The sequence below is a fragment of the Motacilla alba genome, chromosome 13 (assembly GCF_015832195.1).
Source record: "Motacilla alba alba isolate MOTALB_02 chromosome 13, Motacilla_alba_V1.0_pri, whole genome shotgun sequence".
NCBI lineage: Eukaryota > Metazoa > Chordata > Aves > Passeriformes > Motacillidae > Motacilla > Motacilla alba.
In genome coordinates this window covers 4,317,265-4,335,798 of record NC_052028.1, presented here as the reverse complement: position 1 = coordinate 4,335,798, position 18,534 = coordinate 4,317,265, and the positions used below count along the sequence as shown (strand labels likewise).

General features: G+C 43.4%; 1 protein-coding gene across 1 annotated transcript in view; it reads left to right on the top strand.

Moving 5' to 3' along the window:
• The window catches only part of WWC1 (WW and C2 domain containing 1), a 66,897-nt gene that overhangs the window by 36,042 nt on the left and 12,321 nt on the right, over positions 1-18,534 (top strand). Inside the window, exons 4-11 of the mRNA XM_038149978.1 lie at positions 1,078-1,154; positions 2,065-2,144; positions 3,046-3,175; positions 3,524-3,670; positions 4,700-4,773; positions 9,890-10,132; positions 11,581-11,670; positions 13,960-14,498. Coding sequence (XP_038005906.1) covers positions 1,078-1,154; positions 2,065-2,144; positions 3,046-3,175; positions 3,524-3,670; positions 4,700-4,773; positions 9,890-10,132; positions 11,581-11,670; positions 13,960-14,498 — 1,380 coding nt within the window. The remainder of the gene's footprint in view (positions 1-1,077; positions 1,155-2,064; positions 2,145-3,045; positions 3,176-3,523; positions 3,671-4,699; positions 4,774-9,889; positions 10,133-11,580; positions 11,671-13,959; positions 14,499-18,534) is intronic.

Genomic DNA, 18,534 nt, shown 5'->3' with positions numbered 1-18,534 from the left:
CCTCCTTACTGGTACTAGTTAGGAGCTGGAAAATGTCCAGAACAGGATTTATTTCCTGCACGTATTCCAGAATTTTTGTTATAATCCTCAGTATTACAGATTCTCTGTGTTCTTGCCAGCCAAGAACCTCCCCGTGTTTCACTCTTGTGAGTTGTGTGTGATGGTGGAGAATTCCACTGGCTAATCCTGTGCCTGGTGTTAAAATTTTTAAGTAGATTTCTGTCAACTGAAGGGTTCTTGTTTGACAAGGATGCTGTCCCTCATCTCTAAAGAACTGGGTTTGCTCTTTTCTTAGGAGTACTCTACCCAGAGCAATGCCCCGAGAACATGAGTTACATGGGCGAGATGGGATCTGGCTTGAAAAATACAACCAAACAGAAATAACTAGAAATGCTTTCCCATGTTTTATAGGGCATAAACTGATGGCTGCAAGGATCAGAATATCTCCCTTGCCTACAGCTACTTCTAACAACATTGCACACTGGGGAGCTTCTGTACCTTCTGAGGCAGAAGGGTTTAACTGCTGCTGAGAAGAGAGTTCTGCTCTTAATGGGACATTGATTTAATCTGGTGTGACACATTGTATGGTTGGTCATGTCCTCAAGGCTGTGAAAAGGCTTGCAACACATTTTTCAGTTTCTTCTCATTCTTTGCTTTTCTTTGTTTCTAAACATTCAGTGGATTGTTTGCTCAATGAGGAAGTCTGAAAATAAATTGAGTAAACCTTCATGCAATGCCTGTCCCTTCAGTTCTGTTAAATGCCTTTGGAAATGCAGGAAGCCACACCACTGAATGGAGTGAACGTGTTTGGGAGTTTGAGTTAAGTGTGTTAACCTGGAACAAATCCAGACTTTGGAGATGTAGGACATGCTTTGGCCCATTCAGTCTGCACTTTTTGTGGAGTACTTGACTGCACTATTGCCTTGCCCTGTCTTTGAGCAGTGGAAACTGGGTAACAAACCCAGTGTGTGGAGGTGTGGGTGTGCAGGAGTGATGGGAGATCTCAATCTGTGGTGGGGCTGGTAAAAGTGTAGGGAGGAAGGCAGAGCTGCTGAACTGGCTCTGTGTTTGTTCCAGTGCTTTCTGGCTCCTCGTCGAGTTCCAAGTATGACCCCGAGATCCTCAAAGCAGAGATTGCTACTACAAAATCCAGGGTGAGTAGTACAAATGGACCTTTGCTTGTCATGAGTAATGTTCAGGTATTTCCAGACCTCATGGCAAATACTGAAAGGAGATGCCAAAGCATTTGGAAGAGATAATGTTGCCATTTAGGAGGTCGTTTATCACAATTTTCTAACAGTTGCAGTCTTAGGAATTTAAAACAGTTTTTTTTTCCCCACCTTAGACTAGGCTGGCTTGGCAGCTGGCAGTGCAGGATGGCTGTGGGATGTGGAGCTGCATGCTGGCTCCTGCAGTGCTGGAGAGCTGGGGTCCTCCCCAGGGACTGGCAGCTGTTCCGTGCAGGGCTTAGTGCAGGCTGTCAGCAGGGGAGGGTGTGCTCTCATGCAGAGCTCAGTTTGGGAGGAAGAAAGGACTAAAGTAAAGTAGGTCAGTGTGGCCTCTGTGGAGGAATATAAAACAGCTAGCTGTAGGGTCAGTGCATTTACAATATGGATTATCATCCTGCTGGGTTACTCGTGCAGTGGGGTCTTTTCTCTGGGGAGCTTGCAGGGTGGCTTCAGGTGCTGCAGGGTAACTCTTCTCCTGATGCTCAGCAGTTTTTTTAATGACTGGGAAGGTTTTAAACATTTCTGAGCAAAGTTGACATGTGTTTCATTGCTCTCTTTTTTGAATTTTTCTCAATTTTTCCAGTTACATGGCTGGAGCTTCCCTTGAGCCCCTTGTTAAGAGGTGTGATAGCAGCTATTGGATACAGCCCTGGCCAGTGATAAAGTCCTGATGAGGAGGCAGTCAGGGCTGTTTCCTGCTCTTGAAATGAGCTGATTGCCTGGAAACTTTGTTTAGAGTACTGTCTACACTGAATAAGTTTTGAATTGCATGGGTAGTGCTGTACCTAAATACTCATATAAAGTAGCATTCTAAAAATGTGACACCTTGCTGCAGGTTAATAAACTCAAGAGAGAAGTAGCTCACATGAAGCAAGAGCTCCAGTACAAAGAGCATGGATTTCAAACCCTGAAGAAGTAAGTGTGTTCTCAAGATCTTTTTTTTCAGAACATCTCTGGCTTGCAATGCATCCCCCACTACATTTATAAATAGCTGCCTAAATAACATAAGCTGAAATATGCTGCTGATGGTATCTTTAGGCTGAAAGCAGTACACAGCCAGGGGGGAGTTCTCTCAAATCAGTGCCTCTATGGGATTGACCATATTAGAACTGGCTTCATGGCAAAAAGAGTTTGAAGCAGGATCTCATCAATTAACTGATACTCTGTTTTACTCAGTGCTGCTCAATATGGATGACACTTCAGCCTGTTGTCATAATTATAAGAGCCACTGATTGAGGGCACTGAGGAAAAACTGGAGATAGAGTGGAAGGGCAGGAAAAGTTTCAGGTACTTACCTTTGTGTGACTAGACATCTGGCATCTTTCAGATAAATATTTATTAAAAGGGTCAACCCTGGTAGAATTCCTGTGAGGAAGGGGAAGGATGAAGTGGCTTGTAATTCAATTGTGCAAGCAAATGCATCTGTGCATGTGAATCTGTGCCTGGCTTTTGAAATCATGCCTGAAAATAAGGTAATTCTCATAGATGGCTAAGCTGATCCTCTCTAGGTTAGGAACAAGGCAGTTAGCAGCAGTCTGCCCTAACACACTGTTTTGGGGGTTGGTGTGCACCTTTGTCCTCCCTAAGGATTCAAAGAGATGATGATATTGCTGAAATCAGAGTTCTAGCTTACTGTACTGCTGAGTGGAGTAACTTAGGCCGTGGGGAGTAGGGTCCTTTGTTCTTTCTGTTGTCCTTGTTACAGTTTGAAGTGTTTTTTGTTAAAAATCCATGTCAAGACACATGCATCTAGGATGATTCAATTAACTGGATGTTTTTAAGTGTTAGCTAACTGTTTATTAAAATTTCCATACAGAATTGACATGAAAATGTCTGACACTCAAGGTGGCTACAAACTGGATGAGGCACAAGCCATTTTAAGTGAAATGAAAGCTCTCAAGAAGGCCATCACGTCAGGGGAGAAGGAAAAACAAGACCTCATTCAGGTATTGAAACAAGATGACTTTATAGTATTTGTGTCACCATTGCCAGAAGATTGAATTTCTGAGAAATAATTCAAGTGTTTTGTATTTCAGATACGTAACTGAGGTTTTTATTAGACTAGTTTTGTGTTGTGGTTGGACCACAGCCTCTGCAGTTCTTCAGATGCTGGAAATGAGAAGTGTAAAATACAGTCCAGCCATGCCTGACCTCGAGTTTGCAGAGTCTGAGTGGGCACAGCAGACATGGTCAGATCTGAGTCATGGGGTTAGGCTGGAGTTACGTAGCTACTGAGGTACTTCGGGCAGAAGTGAGCTCACCTCATGATTTTTTTTTTTTTTTTGTGGTTTTAGAGCTTAGCCAGGTTAAAAGACAGCTTTGTGAATGACAGAGGATCCCAGTCAGACCTGTGGGCCAGCAGCATGTCTGTGGAAAGCTCCAGCCCTCTGCTACCCCGGCAGTACCTGGATGTCAGCTCCCAGACAGATGTTTCAGGAAATGTGAGTAATGTGTGAGAAGCCTTGTGCACGTGGAGACATTCCTCTGAAGTGTGTGTAGAACTGCCTCACCATGAGTTTCCAAGCATGGTCAAGTTTCTGTGAAATCATAACTTCTGGTTTAAACTGCAGTGGGGCTTTGTTTCTGTATGCAGTTTTAATGTATCACTGAAGGCAACCTGATGTTTCCCCACAGTCTCTATCAGAGCAACGCAGGTAGGAATTAAAGGGAAGGAAGTTTGATTTTGCCTGTAGGTGTAGCTTCTTGCGATACAAACACTCCTTTAGCTCTTTATTGCAATAAGTTACAAGACAAGAAACATTGAGCAGCATTGGGCTAAGCTCCAATGAAGACTCTTCCCCTAAGAGTGTTTGCCTTTCACTGGGTTACAAGTGACAACAGCAGCTTATGTGCAGCTATTTTGATGCCACCAAAGTTGTAGTGCTCATAAACCTTCAGTCCCACACATGCCAGGAGAGCAGAAGTGTCAGGTTGGTCCCAGCCTTGGTAAGGACTCGATCAGTGCTGGGGGTACATCTTATTTCTCACAGGACAGCACAGAGCCTCTCCTGTGAGCCTTTACTTGAAGGTTTGCTGCCATTTTCAGTCAGGGCCACGCATGTTAGTAAAGATGTGCAGATTTGGGCATGGTGGGATGTCCCTTGTCTTTAAGACTTTACAGCCAAAGCAAGATGTCGTCCAAACCAAAATGCAGTGCTTCATTAAGGATGCAAAAAGCACTTAAGAAGAAGAAGGATTGCAAAGGTATTTGTGTGTTCATAGAAATAGAAGCCCAAGACAGATGTGGTGGATTTTCTCTTCTTTCTAGGCCCGAAAGAGCTTTTGAATCTTGTTGGGGTTTAAGTATATGAAGACATAATGAAAAATGTATTTAAGTGCAGCATGTTCCTGTGTTGTGATTGGCTTAACTAGGAAATGACTGATAAGATCAAGTGTCACTTGTAACAGTGTCAAGGAAGTATCAAGGGAGGAGTGGTTGCTGAGTTGCTGATGTGATGTTTTTGTCTCAGTTTATGGGCAGCAGCAGTAACCAGCTGGCCGAGAAGGTGCGACTGCGGCTGCAGTATGAAGAGGCAAAGAGAAGGTAATTCTTTGGCCCACTGCCCTCTTTGGTTGTCACACAGCTCATTCTGAGGATAAGTTTCACTAGAAGAGGTGCCACCAGACTGAAACCCAGCATTGCTGCTAAGTAAATGTGGTCATTTTTGAGCAGTGAGACAATAGGCTTTTTGGGCCAGTGTTATCTTTCAAGAAATAAATAACCATCCTAGAAATTACTAAGGCGTGACTAATGCATAAAGAACTCAGTCTGGCCACACCTATGGGGACATAAGTGGTTCTGCTACCTGTTGCCAGTGCTTCCCCATTCCTAATAAGGAGACTGTACTGCAAGGCATCTCCTTTCCTTGTTTGAAATGAATGAATGCTTGCATGCCTAACTGTGATAAGGAGAAATGTATATTGTGTTAACACCTTACATCAAAATATGGTCAATGCTGCAATTCCAGAGCCTGTCTGTAAGAATGTTAAGTTTTCACCTTTGCCCTCTGATCTCAAATGAATGAAGAATAGATTAAAAAAAAAATCTATCTACTTAACAGGCCAATTTAAGCAAAAGCTTTCCAGGATTTACTTTTTAATAGATAATAGCTAACACAACTGCATAGTTAAATGAAAAACCACGAAGAATTATTACTTAGACTTTGGCTGGCCTAGTCTTTGTTCAGTGATGTAACCATTGCTGGTGGTGATTTTCTTCACTTTTAACTGCTCTAGAGGGACTTTGCAACTCCAGAATAACAAAGTTCAGGTGTGTGGTACAATCTGTGCTTGGGATATATGCAAAGAGAAGGCTTTTTCTCCAGCCTCTGGTTAGAAGTAAGAGGTTAAGGCTGATGTTACTCATAATGCTCTCATTTTGGTGTACTGGAGTGGCCAGTAGGCCATGCTTCTCAGTGGCACAAAATTTGATCTGTGTCTGTGGCAGTTGTCAAAAACTGTGTGCCCAACTGCTTCTGACACAAATTTATATTTCTTTTCTTAGGTGGAGCAATTTTATCAGAAATGTTTATTTTGCCAGTCCAAGATTTGCCAAACCACCTTGACATTCAAATGATTCAGTGACTTTTAAAAGCAACATTAAAAATACCATTCCTTCAGATGCAGTGGTTAATTTAGCATGTTTAAATTGCCTTTTACTTTTAAGCTTTGCTGAAGGCTTCAGTTTAATTCACACTGACTTTACAAACATTCAGATTGAAGAGGAATACTCTTCCTTTATCCTGTATCTTTTCCAAGGAGGGGCAAGTGAATAATGACAAGCCTGCTCTTTTAATATGCTCTTTATAAAGAGAGAGAACTTTATAAAGACAGCACAGTGGTTCATTTGAAGTGGTGATGAGGGGCATACAACACACCTTGCAGTTAAAGAATACTTGCTGCTCATACCCCATGTTTGTCGCAGGTTGTCTGTAGGTTTTTCTCAAAGTTTAAAAAACATTTTCATGAGGAAAGGTGGCTCTAAATGGACATGAATAGTTGATGCTAAAATGGAAAGATCTCCAGCTATCAAAGTACCATGGTTTTGTCACAGTGTTTAGTAGGAGCTGCAGAAACAAATACCTCGACTGGTTTGAAGCTGGAACAATACTATGGATATAGTGACTCACAAGGAACCTTCTGTTCCTGTGAAAATTCTTCCTTGTGAGGTTTGAAGTGTTTCCTGTCCCCACAGCAGCATTAAAATGTTCCAAAAACACAATAGAAGACTTAAGTACTTTGCCCACGCACGAACTGTGAAGAGGCCAAGCAATGGAAATACATGTGTTTTATCAGCTCTGTGGTATCTGGAAAGCCAAAACTTAAGGTTTGAAATCAAGATGGTCCTCATAGGTCTGTAAGGGACTGATGCTTTAGAAAGCAGGCTCTGGCAGACACTGTTTGCAGCATTGCTGTGGACCAGACTAAAAGCTCAGCTGTGGGTGAATATATGACTGAACTTCACCACACCAGAACTGCCAGGACCCAGTTCCCTTCCACACCACTAATTCCTTTCCTGTCACACTCAGGCAGACAGCAGACCCCCTAGAGCAGATAATATAAAACCCAAAAAAAGACATAGGGTAGCTACAGTGACAAATCTTTGGCTTAATTATATTCAGAACTGAGAATGGTATCATGTCAAAAAGGTTGTCATTGCTACGTCTCAGCAAGGAGATAGCTGCTGCAGCATAAATGTAATCAGAGATGCAATTAAATTATGTTGTACAACTGCAGACACATAGCAGTAACTCAGCTGTGTGGCACTTGCACCCTGCACTGTTCTAATTTCTTCAGCAGTTAAACTTTCAGCTTGGGTTCTGTGTGACCGGTGGTAACTCAGGGATTTTAGAAGTATGTTTTTTTAATCTCCTAATATGAAATACTTTAATGTCACATTAAGCAACACTACAGCTGTGGTGGGTATTTGACTGGTCAGTTTTTAAACCACACCTTCCATTTAGCTTGGGGCTTTTTTCTCAGCTTATCTGGTACAGGATTGTTAATTACTGGTTGTAGAGACACGTCTTATGCTCCTATGGAGATACATGTGCTCTGAACAATCTCTGGAGACACTAAAATGTTATGTGCTATGCCTGTGTTGTATGATAATAGAAAGTACTAACTTTCCCTAATTAACAAAAAAGAGCCCTGTTATGACAGTGAATAAGTCATCTAACTGCCTTTTCTAGGTAGAAAGAGAACAATCAAATAAAACTTGAGCTTCCTGTTGTGTATTTGTTCAGTCTGGTGGCCATTCAGAAAGGTGCTGTGAGCTGAGGCCAGCACTGCAAGCCCAGCCTGGCTCAGCACTGATGAGTTCAGGCTCAGGCAGTGAATGCTGAGGGGCCGGAGTGTTCAGCCAAGTGCAGACCTTCTGCAACATGTTTCTTTTGTGATGGTGCTGTTTTATTGGAAAAATAGAATAATAAACCTCGTTTTAACTGAGAAGGGGGAAAATAATGATCATGCACCAAAGGTAAAAATGGAGGTTAGTTTAACAAAGCTTTTAGTCTCGGAAATGCATAGAGAACAAATTCCAGTGGAAAAGCCATATGCATGCAAATGTATGCCAAAAGTGATCAGATTTATGCCAGCCAATCCTCTTAGACTCATATCCCTTCAAAATGCACTGAGGAATTCTTGGATTATGAATTAATGCCACTTAATTCTTCGTTGGAGCACAGTATTGCACTTAATCAGGCACTCAAAAACAAAACAGCTCTTAAGACGACCTAAAAATAGTTGAGCTGAATATCTATCAATTATGGAACTTTATTAGAGTAAGCAACCTGCTGTGGGAAATGGGTTTACAGAAAGTGATGCTTCTCTTCAGAAGGGTGATCTCATGTCTGTCTCCTGTGGTGGTGGAGGCAGGTCACTGTCTGTGAGCCTAATCCTTCCCAGGCTCTCTTGGGCTCAGGTTCCTCTTGGCCTCTGGAGCTTGGAAGACGAAGCTTTATTCTTGAAGGCCATTCAGGAGCCTCATAGCTGCTGCTGCAGATCTGCATCTTATTGCTTACTCCACACACTTTGATTTTGCTGGTTGGCACTGAATTTGCTCTGTGCCTGCCTGTGTGCTGGTTTGCTGGAGGAAGAACACACCATCCTCTGCCCTTCTGCAGCACAAAGCAAGTTCTAGAGAGATGAATCCACATCAGTACCTGCAACTATTTGCTGTGCCTGATTTAGGTCCAGTAAGTCTGTCACCAGATCACAAAGCCCTTTTCAAAGAGAGAAGCATATTGGACATTCATTTTACATGTCACTTCCATTTCTTATGTATTTGCTAAACCCAAGTGAGGCATTAACCTGAGTTCATTACATGAAGAGGCACATATGCCTTGCCTCTCTGATGTTCAGTCAGGTGAATTTTTTTTTGCAAATATCTTACAAAGTACTTTTTCTCTTTGTTTGCCTTCTAAGTTTTTCAAATTTTTTTCATGCCAGCTCATTCTGTCCTTCCCATTCCCTGCATCCCACTTGATTTTTTGGATTGTGTGAGTTCAGAAACACAGGTCCTTGGTAATTCTAATTCAGATTTATCTGTACTATTGTTTCTCATCAAACTACCATGATCAGCCTTAAAGAGGTCAGGTCTTAAAGAGTTGCAGGTTAGTGAATACAAAGGAGGCAGCTTCCTTTGGGAAGACTGGCATTACTTCCCTTGCTTCTGTATCCTGGCCTGCTGCTGGTTTTCTGCTTCTCTCTGTGTGTTGCATTGCAAAGCTGATCATTTGTGGACCTAACTGAGCAGGTCAGATATGTGGGAAATTTGGAACAGGCAGATATTTGGAGTGAGCAGTCTCCTTACCTGCCACAAGCTGTGCTCTCCTCCTCTGTCAATCAGAGCTCTTGCTAAATTCTACATCTGTGTTGCTGCTGCTTTTAGTCATTATCTTCCTCCCTGAGCTGATGTGGTGTGGTGCTGCAGGAGTGGTGATACACCTGAAATCTGGAATGATACCTGTAATGAAAATAGGCTTTGATTCTGATACAGATAAGCAGCTCTGGATTTTGGTGGGATCACATTGCCTCTCCAACTCCTCACATCCTCAAGTGCAGGTTGCAGCAGAAGTAGTGAAGCTCCTTAATGTGTCCAGAGTGCTTACTGTTGAATCAACAGGTGGATTCTTGCAGTAGCAGTGTGGAGATATGATTCACTTCCTCATTGTAAACACAAAAAAGAGTTTCTAAGCTTTTGACTAACCGCTGATCTTTATCTGAATCATGCATGGGGAGGACACAGTTATTTCCATAAAAGTGATTAAAGAGTAGGTAATTATCACATCATACCCTCCACTCAAACTACTCTGAGGTCACAGCTGTAATGCATATGAAACACCTATAGTATATCTGATCACCTTTTCTGACATCCAGAATTTTTGTTGTATTATTCCCTGACTGGTGAACACGGCATATTAGCCAGAAAGTTCATTTTCCATTGTGAACAAATGTGAGTTAAAGTCCCATTCTGCATGTGCAGTGGTGCTGTCACTTGGCACCATTCTGGTAAGGTGGACATGAGGGTGCTTGTCCTCGAGCTGAGAGCCTTCCTCGGGGCTCTGGAAGGTGTGGTTGGTCAGGGTGCATCTCTGCATGTCTGGAGCAGGGGGTCAGGCAATCCTCAGGGAATAACTGCATTTTCTTTTCCCCTGCAGAATAGCAAACCTGAAGATCCAGCTGGCTAAGCTGGACAGCGAGGCCTGGCCTGGCGTGCTGGACTCGGAGCGGGACCGTCTGATACTGATTAACGAGAAGGAGGAGCTCTTGAAAGAAATGCGATTTATTAGCCCCAGGAAATGGACTCGAGGAGAGGTGGAGAGACTGGAGACAGAGAGGAGGCGCCTGGAGGAAGACCTTCAGGCTGCTAGAGACACTCAGAGCAAAGCTCTCACTGAGAGGTAGGTTAGTGGGCACAGAGCAGGGCCTTTTTGGACAAGAGGTAACTGGGAGCAAGCGCCAGCATCCCCTGGCTGACTGCCCACAGCAGTGCCCTCACAATCCCAGACACTCTACTCAGAGAGCTTCTGAACTCAGCTCCCAAACAACCCATCTGCAAGGCTTACTGTGTTAATGGGGAGAGGTTGCTGTTCCTACAATGGATCCTTTATGGGAATGTAAAGAATGCTCAAAATAGCCCAGTGGAGTGTTAGTGTAGTGTCACATTTCTGTATGCAGCCAGCACCTCACAGCAGCTTCTACACTTGCTGTGCAGTCTGGGCCTTGGTAAATGTCAGCAGATGGAATTTTAAATTTCTTAAATTTGCTGTTTGTTCTGAGCATCCTTGTATGTGATTCCTGTAGGATCTGGTATTTGACAGGGCTGTGGGGCTTGCAGGGCTTCCTGTGAATCTAAACTAGCTGAAAAAAAAGCCAACTTTCTTCCCTAATTTTACCTGTGTTGCAGGGGGTGTTCTCATGGGAATGTACAGTGAGGATGAATACTGCATTAGGCATTGCCTACAGGTGTTTTACAGTCTGGATGCATTAATGAGGGTGGCTCAGCAGTGTTTCTGGGAGCTGCAGTCTCTTGAACATATATGGAATAGGCACACTGCATTCACTCTCTCTTTGGCTCCATATTTTCATTTCTTCCATGTGGTCATTGTCCAGCTGACACCAGTTTTCTACATTGGCTTTTCATGGTTTTATCATGCTGGAAGAACTGTAAATGTCTCAGCTGTGAGACTTTTACCTGCCTGAAGTATCTGTGGTTTGACAAATGGTTCTGGTCTTGCCATAAGGTGAACCCCTTCCTTTGGGATTTTTGGGAATATGATCACATTCTAGAGTGCCAAGTCATAACACGTGTGGGGAAGGATTTTGTGTCCCGAGGCCTGTTCAGTTAGGGCGTGAGCACCCACATGCACATGTGTTTGTGTCAAACCAATTCATGTGGGAAAGAAAGCCGAGATGCTGCTGAAGCCAATAATGTAAAGCTGTAATGAGATGGCTAATAACTAAATCAGGTTACCCTTAATCATCCATAGACTTCAGTGGAAGGAAATGAAGACATTTAAACTTCTATTAGCCCGGTAACCATAGGAATGCAATAGTGTATAGTGAGTAAAATCTGCCCAGCTCTTTTGAGGCCTGATCCCAGAAACATTAACTTCTGTGGTACCAGCTATAATTATTTTGTCTTGTTGTGAATGTTTTCAGGACTGAGTTCTGCATTTTAAAAGTTTCTTAAGTTGGTAAACACTTAAACATCTTGACCAAATTCTGTCCTGGATATTACTATCAACTTTTGTAGGATTTCACAGCAAAAAAGTAGATTTTTCCTTTACTCCTTATTTAAAATAGTAAATGCTGCTTTAGCTCATCTCCTGCTTTGGTCTTCTCTTAGATTGAAGTTGAACAGCAAAAGAAATCAGCTTGTCCGAGAGCTGGAGGAAACCACGCGGTTGGTGGCCATGCTGCACACCCAGCTGAAGAGGTAGGTGACCCTTTCCAGCAGCTGGGGTTGCTTTTGCTGCACGTGGTGCCACTGCCTTTCTCTGCTAACCATTCCAGCTCCCGGCTGAGGGCTGAAAGGCCTTTCAGTCCCAGTAGTGAGCTCAGGCCCCTGTGCAGTCAGGGGAAGGAGAAGCCTTGGGATCATAGGTCTGTTTAGATGGGTGCTTTGCAAGGGGATGAGCAACCTCCTGGTGGTGCCTCTGTCTCACAGCAGGAGTTTGCACAGTCCCTTCTATTTCAGTAATACTCAGGTGACCGCAGGTAGCTGAGATTTATTCACTAAAGTTTGAATTACTGAAGTATTACATGAATAAAGTATGTTAAAGACAGCTTAACAGACAGCAAGTGTAGTGAATCTCACTAATGTAATTACACGTTAATGGATGAATGAGCATATTTCTCTAATTCCAAGTGTGCTGTGGTTTACAGTGTGGACAGTATATAGAGATATCCCTCAATCTGTTGTTGTTCATATGGTGTAAAGAATGACTTCTAGTTCAGGCTGTAGTTTTGGAAGAAGACAGGATTGTTATGTCCAGACTAATGCATGACTGCAGGCACTAAGGTCAAATCATTTTGCTAAAAGTATATTTTTATCATTCTGATAGCAAGAAAGTTTGGTGGGATTTTTGTTTGGTTGAGGTTTTTTCCTACCAGTGTGTACTGAATTTACTCTGTTTGTAGCTTCTGCTCCACTTGGATTCTGTTTCATTTTGTGAAGATGACACCGAAAAGACTGGAAAGAAATCATAGTGCAAGACTGACATGTAAATAAGCCAGCATGGAGAATAGCTATCTGTGAGGCTTTTATGCAGTGGAAATGCATCATATTTTCATTTCACCTAGCTGATTAGGGTTCTTTTGAGGTGACCAAGAAGCATGTGAAACTAATTTCTTCCTAACCGTGTGCCCAATGTTCTTGGCATGCTCCTTCATAAGAATAAGTGTTTGTTATTAACCCCATAATGCAAAATGTCTGGCATTCAAGGGCATGTACAAAAGGAAATTGAGCCCAGTTTTTTGACAGGGAAAAGATTAATTTTAAATCCCTCCCTTTTCATAGTAAAGTACAGTGAAAAGCTGTAAATTCATTAGGCTTCAACAGATGTGTATATACTGCCAGTATGCAAAAACATCTATCAGAAGCTTTTTTGAGCAAATGTGCTGCAGTGCACATCTGTCAGAGGACATTTTCTGCCAAAATTATACTAAATACAGCATACTTGCCTTTTTCTCATAAGGTCATGGACATAATTATACAAATGTAGCTTCCAGCTTTTACCCTTTAAATAATAAATATTGGATTATTAGGCTTATTAATATCTCACTGTTCTTCAGTGGGCCAACTTAAGGCACTTATACATATTCAGAATTTTTTCAGTAGCTAATCCCTATCTGAAGTGAGGGTCAGTAATGACCAAGGTCTTCAATATGCAGAGCAGGAGTCTTGGTTTAAATGGAATTTCTAGAGATGGTACATGTTGTAGTGACTACTGGAATACTTGCTGAGTCTCTTGAGCAGAAAACTGTGCTGTGGTGTCTGGACTTTCTCATCTGAACAGACTTCTATTCAGCACCTGCTTAAAATTAATTTTGTTGTCAGTTATGTTCTGAACCTAGAACTCTAGGGATAAATAAGGCGTGTGAATTGATTTCACAGCCCAGCCCCAGCTTTTTCCCTTGCTCTCTTGGCCCTGGATTCCATGTAGCAGTCTTTCACATGGATAAATCCTGCCAGCTTTCTGGGAACTTCTGGCTGCTGTGATCTCTGAGGGCCAGTTCCAGGCAGCTGTGATATTGCCTTTTGGCTGCAGGTCCAAGATTGAGGCAAATGGAAGGAAATTTCCATATGGTCAGACAGTTCATTGCAATAACTTCATCTTCTTGCATGGGCCTTGCTGGTTTTTGCAGTCTGCTTTGGAGATTAACAGGAGCCATAGATACTTTCCAGAGAGATGTGGGAGGAGGGGGATGGCACTAATTTTAATTGGTTTGAAACCGTTCATTAAAGTACTTTTGGCTAAACAAGGACTCTCAGTAGTCTGATATGGTGAGTAGAAAATTGTGTATGATGGATACTGTTTCACTGAGCAGTGACCCACCGTTTCTGCTGTTGTAGACTGTGGTTCTGGGTTGCTCTGGGGACTAATGCGTGTGGCCTGAGCTAACAAAGCAGCACCCTGTGGGCTTAGAGACGTGGTGACATTGCAGTGTTTTCATGAGAAATCAGAAGATACAGTGTCATGGTTTTCTGACTTGTTTCCTTCAGTCTCTCCACCAGCATGCTTTCCCTCTCCTCGAGCAGCAGCCCTGGTTCTCTTGCATCTAGCAGAGGATCTCTCGCCACCTCCAGCCAGGATTCGTCCACCTCAGCCAGTTTCACTGATCTATACTATGAGCACCTGGAGCAGCTGGAGCAGTTGGACTCGGAATATCAAAACAAGCTTGACTTGCTCTTAGAAGGAGGCACTGGGTTTAGGCCATCAGGCTGTATCACCACTATTCACGAGAATGAAGTAGCAAAAACTCAAAAAGCAGATGCCACGAGTCGCATGCAGGCTCTGAGGTCCTTGTCTGGTACTCCCAAATCCATGACATCACTGTCCCCAAGGTCATCTCTCTCTTCTCCATCCCCACCTTGCTCTCCGCTGGTGATAGACCCACTCCTAACTGGTGATGCCTTTTCAAGCCATATGGATTTTGATGATGCAGAGATAAGTGCAAATCTGTCAGAACTCACCCTAAACACTGGGAGTGGCAACTGTAGACTGGAAGAGCCTCGAGCAGGAGATAAACATCTAGGTCAAGGTATGGTAAGAAAAGATTTGCATGCACTGCATGCATTTATATTTAATGTAGTTCATAAAGCATTGAGAAGCAAGTGTTTCAGAAGCTGTCATCTTGTTATCTTTATGTTGAAAAATGTTTTCAGCTCTGTGTTCTGTCTTGTTTGGGAGGGAGGGTTGGTATTGTAATTTGTAGACAGAAATACTGATCTAATGAGTCTTGCAGGAGACTGATTTAGGTGTGTTTTTATTGTACATAGATGCATGTGTACACAAATCACAAGGATTTCATGTGCAAATATAGATGGTCATGGTGGGGTTCCTGGTTTGATTTGGCACTAAACTCTTCAGAATGTCATGTATTGTTTTGGGTCTGGGAGACACACAGTGCCATATTGATGCAAAGTTTTTGACCAGGCTTTTGAGGAGGGCTGGAAAAGCCATTTAGCTTAATAGTTACAAATTATAGTAATAATAATCCTTCCCCACTACCTCAGCATGCATGAGATCCTGCTCTGGTTCCCAGTAAATCAGTGGCAATGAATTTATTAATTTCAGCTGAGCAGACACGTCAAGGCTGTGCTTGAATTCTGCTGTTTTGGTCTCTTAGCAACAAAAACGTGTTTAGATTGTAAGCATGATAAAATAAGACATTTAGAGATAGTGGATGTTCTCATATATGCATATGGCTTGTTGGTGGGTGGGAAGGGTTCATCCTTTTTTGGAATGGATGGGCTGAAGCGGATGGAAAGCAGTTGGCACAGCCAGGGCACAGTGCTAGGGCCTGTCTGAAGCCCTTGTGACTGTAGCTGGGTTCAATCCAATGAGTGAAAGGACTGGATTTGTAGCTGCAGTGAGGAAGAGCTTTAAAGGCAATATAAACTTGCAAGCTACAGCCCTGTGAACCAGCAGTACAGTTTGTTTCTGCTTTTCGTGGGATTATTGAACAGCCTGTGTGAATAAAGGGAACTAGTACCATGTTATCACCACCTTCTGCATTAAGAAGGCTGACTATATTTAAAACACAATAAAAAACACAAGTGCAAGTCTTCCCCCTTGAGCTACCATTTTCCTTCAAGCAAGAGGTATTATGCATTTGAGTAGGAAACACTAATTATTCTTATTAGAAGTGGACGCTGATTAGTTTTAACCTTTTTAGCTCTTCAAGATTTGCCAAGGCTGTTAAAGTGAAAGCTCAGGTGTTAAGCAGATTAAGTGATTACTGCTGTTAGCCAGTCAGCAGACAAAATAATCACCATAAGTAGTTTATTTCAGGGCAATAACAAGATGAGATTCTACTCCTCAGGCATTTTGGGGGTGGGGGCTCAGTGTGACACCCGAAATGCAGGAGCCACATGGCTCTGGGGTGGTCAGTCCTGGGCAAAGCACGCTCACATGTCCTGGAAGCAGAGCTGAACCCTGTAGCTGAGGGCTTTGCTGCTGCCTTCTGCTAGAGCAGAACCTCCTCTAGCTTTGAAACTGAAATAAGGTTGCCTTTCTCGCCTGAAGCACTCCTGAGTGATTTAGGGGAATCTAATAGCAAAACCTGGAATCTGGCAGAGTCCAGCATTCTCTGAGTAAATGTGGATGTGGGGACAGTGCATGGCATGGCTCTTCAAGGCCCATTGCGGGAAGAGAAGAGCAAACTTCAAATTCTTGGTGTGAGTGAAAAAAAAAAAGTGAAACACCAAAGGTAGTGTTGTCCACCTGCGTGGAAAAATGGAGGAGAGTTGAGTCAGTTCTGAACTCTTCCATAAACTTTCTTATTAGTGTGATATCTCTTCAGAGACTTAAGGCTAAAAGCTGAAAGTCCAAATCTTTTGTTAATTAGCTGCATGAAAGGGCTGAGCTTTCCAAGTCTTTTGCGAAACCAGTATGGAAAGGGGTGGCTGGAATTGTTGTCAGGGAACCATTCATCTTTACTCAGCTTCACACTGTAACACCCTGCTGTACAGAGCTCACTTCACTGTTGAGCACTTTCTGTATTCACCCCCTTGGCCCTGAGGTGCTGGGGGGAGGTGGTCAAGAATGAGGCTTTCTGTGTTGGAATGACTCCATGGCGTTGGGAACTGAGGGAGAAAGAGAGCTTTGGTGTGTGGAGGCCAACCTGCAGTGCCTTTCCCAGGGAGCCAGTCCCATGTAAAGGGATTCCCAGAGCAGCTCTAGTGTGTAAAACTCAAAGAATCAGATTTAGGAAGCCAGCCAGTGGGGAAGAAGTTATTTTCCTGTTAAAACCATGGACTAGGAGGTATGAGGGAGAATTGAAGAAAGAAGTTTTGACCCTGCCCACGTACCTCTAGCACAGCTTATGATCCACAGCACTGCAGGAGCCTGGCCCTGGCATGTGGCAGGAGGGAGGATGGATTAAACTGGGAATGCCAGTGTTAAATGGATCCATTGGTTGCAGTTAATGACTGACACATTGTGTTACAGGTGCTAACTTCTATTCATGTGGATTGGCCTCTGGGGAAAAGGTCCGGACATTCTATTTCTGTCCAGTGGCTCCGTGGGAGTACCACGATGAGAAATGCCATTTTTTGGTGTCAAAAATTCCATGGATAAATGGGCCCAAAATGGCACAGGTGTCTCAAAGGATTGGGGTTACCTGTAGCACCCTCTGCTGTTGGCTTAGAAGTCCTTATGTCAGTACAAGTCCTTATGGTATTCCATAAGCCTTGCACACTTTTCCACCAGTTTATTCAAAGCTGGATTTAATTCATTAAGTGGCTTTGGGAGACTGTGAAGAAAACAACACCAAAAAAATCTGAAAAAACAAACTCAAACCCCAGAAAGCCAACCAGAATCCAAACTTGCTTTGTAATAAAGAAAATATGCATTGGAAACCATATATTGGCTGGGGGCATGTGCTTGTCCAAGTCTATGGGAAAGCAGGACCACTTCTGAAAAACAAAAGCCTTTTGGAGAGGAGTGCACTGCTCTGCTGCTGTGGGGTTCCAGCTGCTCCCAGGGTGGCACATGGCACCTCCTCACTCTTGGAGCAGGTCTCCCACATCCCTGAGGATGGGAGCCAAGAGCTGGGTATGGCCCAGCACTTGTTAGCCACATTGGCAGATGGAATTCTCCAGACTCTTGGCTGCAGCTCCTCTCCGCTGAAACGCTGAAAGATGCAGAATTTGCAGGTTTCCAGGGAGAATCTTTCCATGTTTTGAAGCACGAGAAATTTATGTGAGATAACACCTCTATGCAAAACTTCCTTCACCTTCTTTGGTTTCTCTTCCCTATCCCCTTTTCCCTGTATTCCTGCATGTGACTGCTCTTTTGAATCCAGTAAATCTTTCTCTCCATGTTCAGCTAGTTAACCTGGTCTTTCCTGACCTGCCTTTTCTCCTGTGTCCACAAACATTTGGATTTAGGTGGTGGTTTTTTTGCTGTTCCCCTCTTGGTATGAGCTCTCCAGGTGGGATATGCAGCTCCTCATGATGCATACCTGGCCAGAGCCTGGTCAGCACTGGTGCCCAGCCACTGCTCTCTGCGTGCCTGGGAGCAGAATGATTGCTGCCTGCCTAAGGGTGCCTTGCAGGAGGAGCTGCTTTATTGGTCCATATTTATAAATTCACTGGAATTTAGAAGTCCTGCTGCTTCTGAATGTTGCTCATCATGTCATGGGTACCTCCCTGCCTTTCCAGGGCTTTGGAAACCTCTCCTGGCATCTCCTGCAAGGACCCGTGCCCAGAGAGGAGCCAGGGCAAGCAGCTGTAACACGCCCGTGTGTAATCTCAGCCCTCACACTGCTGCAGGGAATAAATGGGCACTCACTGTGCAATGAAATCCTCTCTCAACTCCACCACACAGTCTATTCCTCCTGTTTTCATGGGACTTTTTGTTCTTCAGGGCAGTTTGGCACATTCCCTCATTTCAAGGCCGCCTTTGAGCCCAGCCTGCCCTACCTATGTCTTCAGAAATGTGCTGTTGCTTAACAATAGCTGGCAGGGGAAAAGACATGCAATTCAAGTGGAGGATAAGAAGAAAAGCTGCTGCTTATCCAGACAGTTTGTTTTCATTAACACCAGCTTTTTGTTTTCCTCTGTGCTTTCCTG